Raw genomic sequence first — 12,609 nt, forward strand, 5'->3', positions numbered from 1 at the left:
AAATGAAACCAGAACTTTGCCCTGAAAATGACAGTATTTCCATGTTCCTCTTTCCATGTAGCAGCTCGACAAACCCACATCAGATTTCTACCAACCAGAGTGTTTTTATGCACAGTGATAACTCTTGATTTAACACATATTATAATAACGACACATCAGTGGGAGAGAGAGAATGAGAAAGTGTGAAAAGCTTTGCTTTTTGTTCCAAGGAATCGTATTTACTAACAGATCCCACAATCCACAGTAAGCTACGTAAAAGAGCTTTTACTGTGAAATGCTGCTTCCTCTGCCTGGAAACTTAAAATTGTAAAATGTGGTTTTTCTTTCTGTGAAAAGTGTGTGCCCTGTCTTCAGGCTGCAAATGTTATGGAGCACTTTAACTTCGTCTTTGGATTCCTGTTTCTTTGATGAAATCTTTTGTATAATTGTATTAGACATTTTATTCATTATTTTATAAATGCTTTTTTGTTTATTTATTATTTAGTTTATTATTATAGCTTAATTTAGTAAATTTAGTTTATTATTGTTTATTATTATTTAGTTATTACTAATTCTGATGTTTACATGGGCTGTTAGACAGATTTCCTTACTTTGGACAGAGCCTACTTGCTGCTGTTTCCAGTCTTTGAGCTGAGCTGCAGCTGGTGGTAGTTTCAAAGTTACTGTGCAGACATGAATCAATATTCAGGTATCAATATTCTCATATAACTCTTAACTTAACTCTCTTTAACTCTAATGAATAAGCGTATTTCTCTAAAGGTTGACCTGTTCCTTTAGAGAAAGGTTTAATTATAAAAGTGGACAGAGTGAGAAATGACAGAACGACAGTGAGAAGAAAGACAAAAAAAGCATGAAAAGGAACATGAAAGAAGGATTGGAAGGGGACTCCGAGTGCACAGGAGCTAATATAAACAGACTTTAATGAGCAGAGGTACCTGTTTTTGTTGAAAAGCAGATACCCTCTGCTTGTTTGAAGTACTAAAGCAAAGAAAGTGCAGATCAGTCTAAATGAGTGCATGTGGTTGAGCATTTGTGTATGTGTGCGCGCCACAGTCCAACACATCTGGGCCTGTTTGTCACTTCAAGAGAAAAACGGTCTGCATGGAGGAGCAAGATTATTGACATGTTTTGTGTATACTACAAAAGTGTTGTACTCTATATGTTCTCTTCAACAGTATTATGTTCTCTCTTTCAGTTGTGAGGTGGTCAGTAATATGTAAATGCAATAGTCTGCATTTAAATATGTAGAAAACAATATTAATAATAATCAGTGTAGAAAATAACAAATTAGCATGAAGTCAGTTGAACTAATCCAATATAATACCTTATGATAAATAGTGTTGTGTTTGCATATTTAATACAAGGGCTGTGGAAGTTCTTTCTTCCACCCTGAATAGTAGCTGAAGTCTTCCTCTCAGGCTGCATATGGCCGCAACAACCTTCACTATTTTATAAGGCAGAGCTAAATTACAGCTGAGATCGACTGAGCGACTTCAATAAGCGTATCACTTCTATCAACTCAGAGTTTCTCTCATCTGGATCTTGGCAGATGGACAGTGAGAGAGAATATTCAGAGAGCTTTTCAGTCATGACCTTAAGCCGACACTATAAACATGGAAGTGAGAAGGATTTGTCTCCCCCGTCCCCAGTGGATATTAGGCCCTCGTGTCTGCTGGTATCGATCTCATTAAGCCATGTGGTAAACCGCTTCCACATCTTAAATCCACATGCCTTGTGATCTCCTCTCACTTGCTGTTGCAGAGGCACGCACTGTTACTGACTCTTGGTAAATATTTACTTCAGAGGAGGAGAGAACGAAGAGCTAAAGCGAGAGGGAATGCTTAAAGAATCGTCAAAATTTGGGCTGAAAGACTTTCAAAGGCCGAAAGCAAAGGGCAAGAAGAGCCACGTGTGTTTCTGTGACACGTCTGCTTCAAGCTGGTGTCTCTCTCTCTCTCTCTCTCTCTCTTTTTTTTTTTTGTTTCAGGCAGCTTCTTCTCAAATTCCACCTTTTCCTCCCCTCTCCCTCCGACAGAATGACTTCTCCTCTGGTTACACTCTGCACTCGCTCACACACATACAGTATATACAAACTCTCTCACACACACACTTTTCCATGAATCCCTCTCTTCCTCTGACACAAGCTTCCTCTTGTCTTCCTGCAGGATTTCATTTTCTCTCCATCCTGCTCTATCTGTTGCATCGACTGACTGTCCCTCCCTTTACTCCTCTGCCTCCTGCACTAACAGAACTCTCTACGTCCTTTCATACACACCCAAACACTCATCCTCACCAGCCTTCATCTCTATTTCGTCCTTTGCTTTCTCCCTCTCTCTACCTTGTGCTCTTTCGCTCACCCTCCCACTACTGTGTGCAGATTTTCTAAAAACAGTACTCTCTTTCACTACTACTTAATTGCGTCACTTCCTTTACCACCCCCACTTACCCTTACACATCTCACACTCACACACTCACACACACTGCTCCCCTTTTGCCCTTCTCATTTCCTCTGTCCCTCTCTTGGTTCCCCACTTGCTTCTACGCAACAGTAAAAACACACACAGACACACAGCCAATCACACTTGTGATGGGCCTCAGGCGCGCTGTGTTATGACAAACACACCTAATAGATAATAGGATGTGTCATACTCAGTCTGGCTCACTCCCTCAAACGCACACGCACACACACACACTTATATACAGTGCATACAAGCCTGGACAAGGTCCTGCATTCATCAGCACTTTAAACTTATTTTTAAGCAATGATAAGACATAAAAATGTGGACCAACACTCTACTGCAGCAGCAAACAAGTCTAAAGCAGAGGCTAATGCTGGGTAAATATGTAACCCAATGAGTCAGGCTCAGCCGTCACAGGACTGCTATTAGCGCTGCTGGCACACACAGGGCATGTACTCTGCCAGCTACTAAATCTGTTTTAACATGGGGACTATCACACAAAGTCGGGCAGAGACAGAGAGAGGGGGATCAAAGACAACACGAGAGGCTGCCAAATTATCTAAAGAGAGAAAAAGTCAAGGGCCTACGAGTGCCAACCTGGCCCCGGATTCAAGTGACTACTTCCAGTCAATGAGAGGCCAGTTGTAGATGTGATGTGTGAGAGTGAAAATGTGTAAGTTTGTAGCTGCGTGTGTGTGTGTGTGTGTGTTAGTGGGTCTGTGGTATTTGTTAACGTCAATCTTATCACCTCCCTCTACACTCTCACTTAAGACAGTCCTGCTATGAGTGGACTTCTGGCTTAAATAACCTGCTCACATGCCCCTCTGGGTATTTTTGTCCCTATGATCAAATCTTTAAGGGGACTATGGGTCAGTTGTCTTGTGTTTGTTTCATGCATCTGTCCCTCCGTCCATCGTGTGATTGATTTTACATGAAACAAAGTGAAGGAAACTGTTTGTTATTTTGTCTGTAGATCTAAATATTGTCTAAAAATGTGTAATGTTATTGCCAATACGATGATCGAGTTTCATAACTGATATCAAAACAATACTTTTTTCAATACCTTACTTTGGGGAATTAAAAGATGTATTTCTTTATAATTGTTTTTTTTCCTTTGACATAAGAAACAAAACTGTACTTAAATGTTAAATGTGGTCAAAAAATAAGCAGCTGTACAAGAACTTTGATAAAAATAAAATACTGTATATTTATCCATCTAATCCACGGCCCTCCATGCATCATGCATAACTTCACAGGTACCATAGATCAGTTTTTCTGTGTGGTTGTGCTCAAAAAAAACAGGAAAACTGAAATCTGTGACTTTCCATATGTAGTGGCTCTTCCCAGATCTCCAGGGACAGTTGATTGATTAGTTGTTCGTCTAAAGCAACCACTGCAAAAGGTGGAAACTGTGCAAGCTAGTGTGGTATGCTGGGCTGATGCATCTCATTTTGATTAACATAGGTGAAATGCGTCACACTCATTTGCCGGGACAGGTGCAGCCCCACAAACTGATTAACTATGAAGAGTGCCCTCGAAAATGGCTGCTGTGCTTTTATGCTTTAAAATATTCCACCTTACCAATAGACAAAGTATATTTCCAATATATCAATTAAATTAAATGGTGGCTACGATCTCTGAGAGAAAAACTTGGCCATTAAATACTCACTGTGTATTTGAAAAAACTCCGTCCACCATGTTCACTCTCAATCTCGCATTTAATTGAGTGAAATCAAGCATGGCATTCCTGTGTCAGTGAAACCTGAGTTACCGCGAGGTCGACCTCAGTTTCTCACCTGTGTGTTGAGGGTGAGTTGGCTCATCTGACACGACCGGCCTTGTCTGTGTCTCTGGCTGCTCCTCTTGGCAACACGTGCACACACGCTTTGCTACTGATAATGCTTTTACTGTGCTGCACTGAGAGGTATCGAACAGGTCGCAACCCCAATCATCACTGCAGGCCCCGAGCCAGGACAAGACGTTACATCAATACACACTGTGCTACTGACACACACACACACACACACACACACACACACACACACTCACACACATCTACATACACTGGGGTCCTGGCACATATTTATACTCACACATGTGCAATCACTCACGGAGACTACTACTAGATACTGAACGCAGACACATGTATACCATCACGTGTAAAGCTTCACAACTGAGGTGTGTATTCTGGACACACACATGCCTCGGAGTAGTGGAGGGAAGGGCAGGCATTTTCCATCCAAGCGCTCACAGACAACTGGCTGGTGTTGGAGCTGGGGAATGATCTGCCTGACAAATACACTCTCTGACCTTCAACTACTTAGCTTTACAACTGCCTAACTGCTCCCTTCAGCACATGGCATGCATATAAATCAAGAACAACTGCAGGCTATATACAGATGCAGCTGAATACAGCAGAGGTGAGTGTCGGGCCAGCTGAAGTGAATTACTGCTGTTATTAAGAGGGAGTGAAGCCAGTAAATTAGGTGGAATATTCCTTTTATTTCAGGGGTTTGTAGGTGAAGATTTTACCTGTGAGAAGCACCTGCGGTACTCCTTCTCTGGGCCAGAGCATCTGTAGACCGGAGGGGCTGCTCTTCCGCCGTCCCTGCCTGATTCGACCCCCAGGTGTGGGACGTTGGGGTGCTGTAGAGGGTAGATGTTGCCGGTGGGTGGGGCCTGTGGGCTGTAGCCTGGGTGGAGCTCCCTGTCTCTGTGCATGGGGTTGGGGCGGTGGAGAGGAGGGGAGAAAGGCGAAGCGATGGCAGGGGAGTTTGGGTGCGAGAGAGGAGAGATGGGAGGAGGTGGAGCGGTGACAGAGTGCCAGTCAAACCGGTGGCGGCTGGATACAGATGGCGAAGAGGAGCGTGAGAAGGAGTGAGAGGATGGGACTCGCTCTCTCCCCCGCACATGCTCTGTATAAGAGTGTGAGGGTCTGTCAACATGGCGGTGTGGTTTGCCAGTTGTCGTGGTCGTTGTGGGCGCCTCCTCAGCAGCAGGCGACTCCATGCTTTCCTGCTCTGCATTCCTCTCCTCCTCCTCTTCCTCTCTCCTCTCTACCACCCTGTCTTCTCTATCACCCCCCCTCTCCTCTTCCTCTCTCCTGTTGTTCTCTGTCTCATCTTCATTCACAGCTAGTCCAGGTGCTGCTGTTGCAGCGTCAGTACCGTTTTCTGTGTGGCGAGCCTGTCGGTTTGGACGGTGCAGAGGTAAAGAGAAGGGGACCCTGCCATACCCAAACTGACCTGGGCGGATGGAGGAAGACCTGGGAGTTCAAAAAAAGAGGGAAGAAGGAACAGAGAATATTTAATCAAGAGATAAAGATTTACGGACGGGCAGGGAGAAGGAGAAGCAGTGACAGTGTTAGAGAAAACAGAAAGACAGGATAATGTTCAGATACAGCTCATGTTAGCTGTTCAACACAGTTATAACCCACAGGAGTGGGCAGAATAATGTAGTGCCTGTCTGAATGACAAAAACCAGAAGGAATGATGCAATAACACAGCAAATACCCGAGGCACAGATGGGCTTACCTCAAACTCCCAATACTCAAAACATCATAACAAACACTCTCTAATGCCTAAACAATGTCAACACTGTAACTAATAGCACCTGAACGAAAAAGTGTGTACATCAAATGGTGTCCTGAGGAATCAGCATTTCTTTTATTCTGCTGATGTCTTTGCTCATAAGTCTTTGCTGTAGAACCAGTTTTTTTCCCTCGTACTTAGTGATGAAATAAAAAAATCTTTTCTTTGTCCGCTCAGATGTGGTGGCTATTGCTGCTCATCCTCAAAACTGAATTCCTCTTATTTATCCTAAACAAGCCACCGTTGCTACTGCCAGCAAAGCAAAACTCAACTTCCTGTGTGATTGAGACATTTTCCTGGAAAAAGTGACCTCAGGGTGCGGAGGGGAGCAAATGTGAAAGCTTTCATTACCTGGAAGTCAATTCAATCACTGTTTATGACTTTTGACTTTTGAAAACACCTCTAAGAAAAGGTTGACAATTATTGTTATTCCTGGTGCAGCGGCTAATATTTGTGTTTAAGAAAACAAACATACACATATAATCATAAACATGAAGGCAACAATTTAGATAAAGATCATATACATTTTGTTAAAGAATTGTGACCAAGACATGTACTGATTGGAACATTTTACAATTAAATAAATAAACATTTCAGTACAGCACAGTTCATTCTCGACCTACATAACAGCAGTTGACATAAACAGTCTCACCACAGGGTCCGCTCAGTAGCTGTTCAGGAGCTTTTGATCAAACCACACCGTGTTTCTCAGCAGATGTTGGCGTAGCAGATGTAGCCCATTCATCATGGAAATGCAAAACATCTACACCCATCACAACTTGGCAACTCCATCTGCGGAGGAAGAGTGTGTGATCTGACTGAAAGCTCTGGAACAGCTGCTAAATGGATCTTGTGGTGTGAGAACATATAGTGTGGTCCAAAAGTCTGAGACCACAACGGGAAAGCAGCATCAGACCCCCACTGTATCTTTGGCTTTATTTCTTATTATTTATTGGCCATCATACACACTGATAAGTTGGGCTGTTTACTTTCTAATTGTCCAGTCTCACCTCCTCGCCGACAAACCCTCCCGATTGGTGGAGATCGATCTTCTGCTCCCGCTTCCTCCTCCTCCTCCACCCCTCACTGCTCCTGGATTGGTCGGCCTCCTGATGTTCCGTGCCGGCTGGTTGTAGCCATGTGAAGGAGCGTGATAGTGTGATCGGTAAACGGACACAAGATCCTGATTGGATGGGGAGAACTCTGGTTGGTAAAAAGGAGGAGATGGATTGGCCTGGGCTGGAACAGGACCTCCTGCTCCTCCTGCAGGGGTATTCCTAAACAGAGACAATCCTGGGTTCTGATTGGTGGAGATTGGCGGGGAGTGATAAGGCGGGTGTTGCCCGGGGTAACGAGGAGGGTAGTAGGGGCGTGCAGGTGAGATGACGGGACCTCCAATGCCCCCGGGCAGATACCCCGCCCAGTTAGGTGGGAAGTGGGAGGGAGGAGACTGTGGGGGTGGAGGAGGTAAACACTTCCTGCTCCTCTGCGAGATGCCAATGCCGCAGGTTTGAGAGCATTCTGACCATTCTCCCCAAACAGACCACACCCCCTCCACAGGCTCCACCTCAAACACCTGTCTGGACCGTCGGCCTGCCACCTGAGACACACAGAGAGAGAGAATGACACTTGATATTTGATTTTTTTGAATTACACAAATTGTCATTTTCATTATCGACTTATCAACTGATTATTTTCTTGATTAACAAATTAATGATTGGGCAATAAATTCTCAGTATACAACAAAAACCTCACGAGCTCTCAGAGCCCGTGGTGACCCTTGACACCAAAGACTTTCAGCTTACTACCACATAAGACACAGGAAACCAGAAAATATTCACATTTAAGAAGCTGGATCTAGTAAATATTTGCTCAACAAAAATTATTATCAATATGGTTGCAAATTCAAACAGCCCACTTGTTTCAGCTCTGATCATTTTATAACTTGTTATAGGGTATTTCTGTGGTAATCACATATCAAAACAGTTTATCTAAGCTGTATTTTTACACATCAGTCACCCCCAAACAATAATATGTTGACTGTTACTGGAAGCTAATCTGAGTGTTGCTTGTCTTTTTCACAATGAAATATACATCAAATTAAAGGTTTTTGGTTTCAAAAATTTCAAGTTCAATCCAGGAGCTACACTTCTTTTGATGTCCACCAGGATTTCTAAGGATAAAAAGGTAATTTCTTAATTTTGTATTGCATTTTGTGCAAATATTAAATGTAAAATTTTGTACTATTTTTAAGTGTTAAGGCTGAATGAAGTAATAAGGTCAATTACTAAGTCAACTGAATGCTGACTGTAACCCTAACTCTGCTGTACAAAAGGTCAAAACTGCGAGGCCTGGCAACATTTTAAAGAAGTAGAACTTAGCAAAACTGTTGCCACTGCAAAATCTAAAGCCTCTGGAAGGACTTATTTCTTCACAGTAACTGAGTCCACTGATGAACTAAAGTCCCGTGAGTTTCCTTCCTCGGAGGCCAAAATATAAATCCTGAACTCTTCCTAGTTCACTCAAGCTTAGGAGAGACTTAGTCACCTGCCAGCAGCTTATGAGCAGGCGGATAAATTCACCGGAGTTGGTGTCGTATGAACGCACTTCAGAAACGACATAACCAGGGCTAATTTGGCTGTGTGTTTGTGTTTGTATATACATGTGTGTGAGTGTATGTTTGTGGGTGCCAGGTCTGGCTTTGATGTCTTCCTCTGTGGCCGTAGATAAATGTTTCTCCTCTCATTTCATAACTGAAGCTTTGGCCTGGTTGGCAGACCAGCAAACATGAGAGCTGAACAAAAGTTTCCATTCAGAAAGAACCAATACATAAATCTGCGCTCCACTTCTCTCCTCTCACTCTCTCTCTCTCCCTGAGTGTGTAAATGTGTGTGTACATGGGCAGAAATATACAAGTAAACATACCGTACAAGGTGTTTATGGATGGAGGGGAGAGGACAGGTGTAGGTGGCATAGTTGTGTGTTTGTGTGTGTGTTTCCGCGCTCTGGTACTGTACTGTCCAGTTCACCACCAGATTAATAGAGTTCCTGCCTCTGTATGAGGTAAAATGGCGGGAGGGTGGGAGAAAAGGAAAGAGAAAGAGGTGAGAGATGAGGGGGGGGTCAAGGCTGACAGGCCTAATGACTGTGTGTGTGCGCGCGTGTGTGGAGGGGAGCTGCGGTCTGTCGTAATGAGTGACATCAAACACACAGCTGCCACATAACTGGGACCTTTAATGAGCTCCGTGCAGTGACCCTGCAGCAGCCGCCGCCGACCTCCGGGGCTACTGGTTAAACTCCTGCGACAATGTGCCACCAGGCCTGAACCAGTCTGTAAATTCTGGTTCCTGTGTTATTTCATTTTTTAAAGAAAATGATCATACTGGTGTCACTGTGGGCCCTCTCCAGCTGTGGGCTTCTTTGACAGATAGCTCCACATTTTTCAAGCCCGTCTCAAACAATACTCACACGCCCGTATATACACTTAACAATGAAAAGAACGAGAGAGTTATTAATCACTGTAATTATTCCTCCTCCCTTTGAAGAGATCTCATCTCCCTGTTCTTCTTTTGTGTTACTTCAGGCACTGACAAATTTCATCATCTTCTTTCATCGACAATAGCTGCTTATGTTTTTAGCCACTTGGAGGCAGCAGAAACAGGTTGACGCGTCATCGCCTGTTGAATATGCTGAACGTGTTCACAAGCAGTCGCTTATATACACATCCAGCAGGATTATGTTGTGGTTCTGCCAACTCAGTCAATGTGAGTCCAATATTCACTTCCTTTTTTTTTTTTTTGTTCTGATTTTGGTCTCTACCAACTCCTGTGTGAAATATCTGGCTCTTTAGCTGCTGAATGCTCCTCTATGTTAACTAGCTAGTTGCTAACTGTGTCTGTCTGTTGGTTGGTGGTGATCAGGTAGTGTGCAGAGGGTTTTTAGATCTTTTTAACTGAAAGCAGCTGCTGCTACTAGAGCGATGAGAGTGAACCAAAACAGTAGCCTAAAGTTGACAGATAAACAATGAGTAAAAGTGACCCCTTTTCAAACCGTCACATTGTCACTTGGTCATATAATACATTATTAAAAGCAACAGTTATAGTACCACTTAAAAACGTAGTTGGATTATCTGATAATTGCATTGTCACAAAGCTGAAAACAGGGCTGTTTATCTGAGCTCGTAGAAAGATGACGTTATCTATAACAAAAGCGTATTCAGACATTCATCTGAAGTTAATATGAGGATTCGGCATCAGAGTTGGTCAAATCAAGAGGGTATTTACCAAAGTCATCATCTTTTCAGTTTGAGATTCTCTCCTTGTGTTTTCCTTGACAGTAAATTCCTTGCTTAGCTGCTGTAGAGGGAACACAAAGGGGGAATTTCACACTAAAGAGACTGTATCTCTGGAAGTTTTCCACTTGATTTGACTGACTGACTTTAAAGCACCATATAAGCTTTGGCTGCTTTTTTGCACAGAGTGGGGACTGTGGATTTTGCCCCTGATCTCATACATTTGAATCATGTTAGGAAAAACTCTTTGCAGCTAGTATAGACAAAACAATAAAAGTGACCAATAACTCTTTCAATGTGCATATGGGCAGGCAAGTATTATTCTAAGACAGACTTGGAAAAAAATGTGCCTCTACCCTTTAATTGCGATCACCTTTCACCCCTCTATAGTGATGCCATTGTCTGAGACTTATGATGAGCTAATGACTCACCTTCCTTTTGGCAGCCTTGGTCACAGAGGTCGTGACCACCACAAAGCCCCACAGCACATAGAGCCTGGAGGAAAGAAGAAGAGTGGGTGAAAGACGTGGCAGACACACAGGATTTCAAATATCAGAAGGTTGAATGAGCTCTTTCATATTATAACTGTTCCATGATCTAAACGTTAAATTGGTGTATGCTGTGTGAACTCACACACTTCCATTAGCTTTCTTGACCGTTTCCCTTCAATGTACATTTATTTGGAACCAGTTAAAGGTGTTGAGTGAACACCCTATCAAATGTTCCAGTAACTGTACTTCAGCAACCAATTATTCCACTTTATTTCCCACTACAGGTGGCTTGTGGGGTTAGAGGGGGGTGAACAAAAGTTTCTTTTTCCCCTCAGGGTTCACAGCCAAACATCTCCATCAATCCGGGGAAGCCTGAGAGGTGCTAACAAACTAATGGGTTTAAACAGCAAGCATGTTTTCCCTCTGCATGCCTCTCTCTTGGACTGTACACACCCTGAGGATGTGGTTTTAACACACACACACACAGAGAGAGAGAGAGAGAGCCACACTCACAGGGGCAATCAGTCACAACATCCAAAGTCATCCTGTGCTTTAAGGTACTTTTTTATTTGAGGTCTGTTGTTCAAAGGAGGTGGTTTACGGTTTTGGATGGTGTTAACCTTCTCCTTTAATTTTGGTTTAGTCCTTAAATTTGACATGAAACTTCAGGAAGCATGTGGACCCACTGCAGAGTGTGCTATGAACCATCTGAAAAAGTAGATATAATCAGTTATTGACCCTTATTTTTTCCATGTGTGTGAAAAAGATGCACTTGTTTGAACAGAAAATCAACTTGTTTCCAGAATGTTCTTAAATCAGGTGGTTTTGTCTACAGCCTTCTCCACAGAACAGTAGAGACAAGTGCATTGGAAACAAGTGGAATACCATCTCTGCATCTGCCAAGAAAATAGCCTGAACATGATACTGAACGACTTGCTAAGAAGGACATTTCAGCGCTCACAACGAGAACCAAACCATCGCCGCAATCACCAGTCCGCAAGCCACATGTAGTCAGAGTAATTGGTCCCTTCTTCCCAGTGTGGTGCACCGCCGTGGTCTCTGGAAGCTTCTCCACACCAGACTACACAATTACCCCCGAAAAACACAGACAAAGGTCCCGCACAGTCCGACACAACAGAGCCGCTCAGGCCGAAGTAACGACCCCCTACCCGGGTCCACGTTTCTCTGGCCGCTACAGTGGCACATTGTAGAATAAACTCGGTGCCGCGGGGACAGGGAAAGAGAGAGAGAGGGAGCGAGAGATAAGCAGCAGGGGGAAATCTCAAAAAAAAAAAAATCCACCCTCAGGAGAAAGGGCGAACTCTAACCTAAACCCAGATGCCTTCGGGTAGATTCCTATCATATATCCTGCACAGCGCCCAGCGCGCAACGAGAAGGCGTCGTGCGTAAAAGCCAAAACTTCGCCACAAAACAAAACAACTTTTTTTTTTTTTTTTTTTTTTTTTATCTCAACCACAGTCAACGTAAAATCCCTGCTCGCTCACAGGAGGATGTGAACCCCCCCCCAATGTGGTCTTGTGTACCAGCGGACTGAGAGAGGCAGCAGGTTGCGGCTGTATAAGTCAAAGTTTTACCTGAATAGTAAACCGAGCCGCATGCTCATCCAAGAGTCTCCCACAGCTCCGCTACTGATCACCGCTATTGATTATCAGTCCAGTTTAGTGGTCCGTTCCGGTCCGTGAAGTCCTTAAAGAAATGTGATGAGGTCCTGAGGAGGCTTCTTACTCTTATTCCTCTGCTGCTCCCTCTCTTTCTGT

At 43.6% G+C, this 12,609-nt stretch overlaps 1 protein-coding gene across 2 annotated transcripts in view; it reads right to left on the reverse strand.

Annotated features, from left to right (window-relative positions):
* adamtsl4 (ADAMTS-like 4) overlaps positions 1 to 12,609 on the reverse strand; it is a 35,266-nt gene extending 22,657 nt beyond the window's left edge. The window contains exons 1-4 of one of the 2 annotated variants that reach the window (XM_071469211.1): positions 12,427 to 12,609; positions 10,772 to 10,835; positions 7,060 to 7,649; positions 4,992 to 5,724 (exon numbers count right to left, since the gene is read on the reverse strand). In XM_071469211.1, coding sequence (XP_071325312.1) covers positions 4,992 to 5,724; positions 7,060 to 7,649; positions 10,772 to 10,835; positions 12,427 to 12,455 — 1,416 coding nt within the window. In that variant the 5' untranslated portion in view covers positions 12,456 to 12,609. Of the gene's footprint in view, positions 1 to 4,991; positions 5,725 to 7,059; positions 7,650 to 10,771; positions 10,836 to 11,792; positions 11,825 to 12,426 lie in introns of those variants that run through there. The other variant, XM_071469212.1, reaches the window with a different exon arrangement.

This window comes from Trachinotus anak, unplaced genomic scaffold, assembly GCF_046630095.1.
Source record: "Trachinotus anak isolate AG129_WGS33_773 ecotype Australia unplaced genomic scaffold, CSIRO_AGI_Tana_v1 ptg000032l, whole genome shotgun sequence".
Taxonomy (NCBI): domain Eukaryota; kingdom Metazoa; phylum Chordata; class Actinopteri; order Carangiformes; family Carangidae; genus Trachinotus; species Trachinotus anak.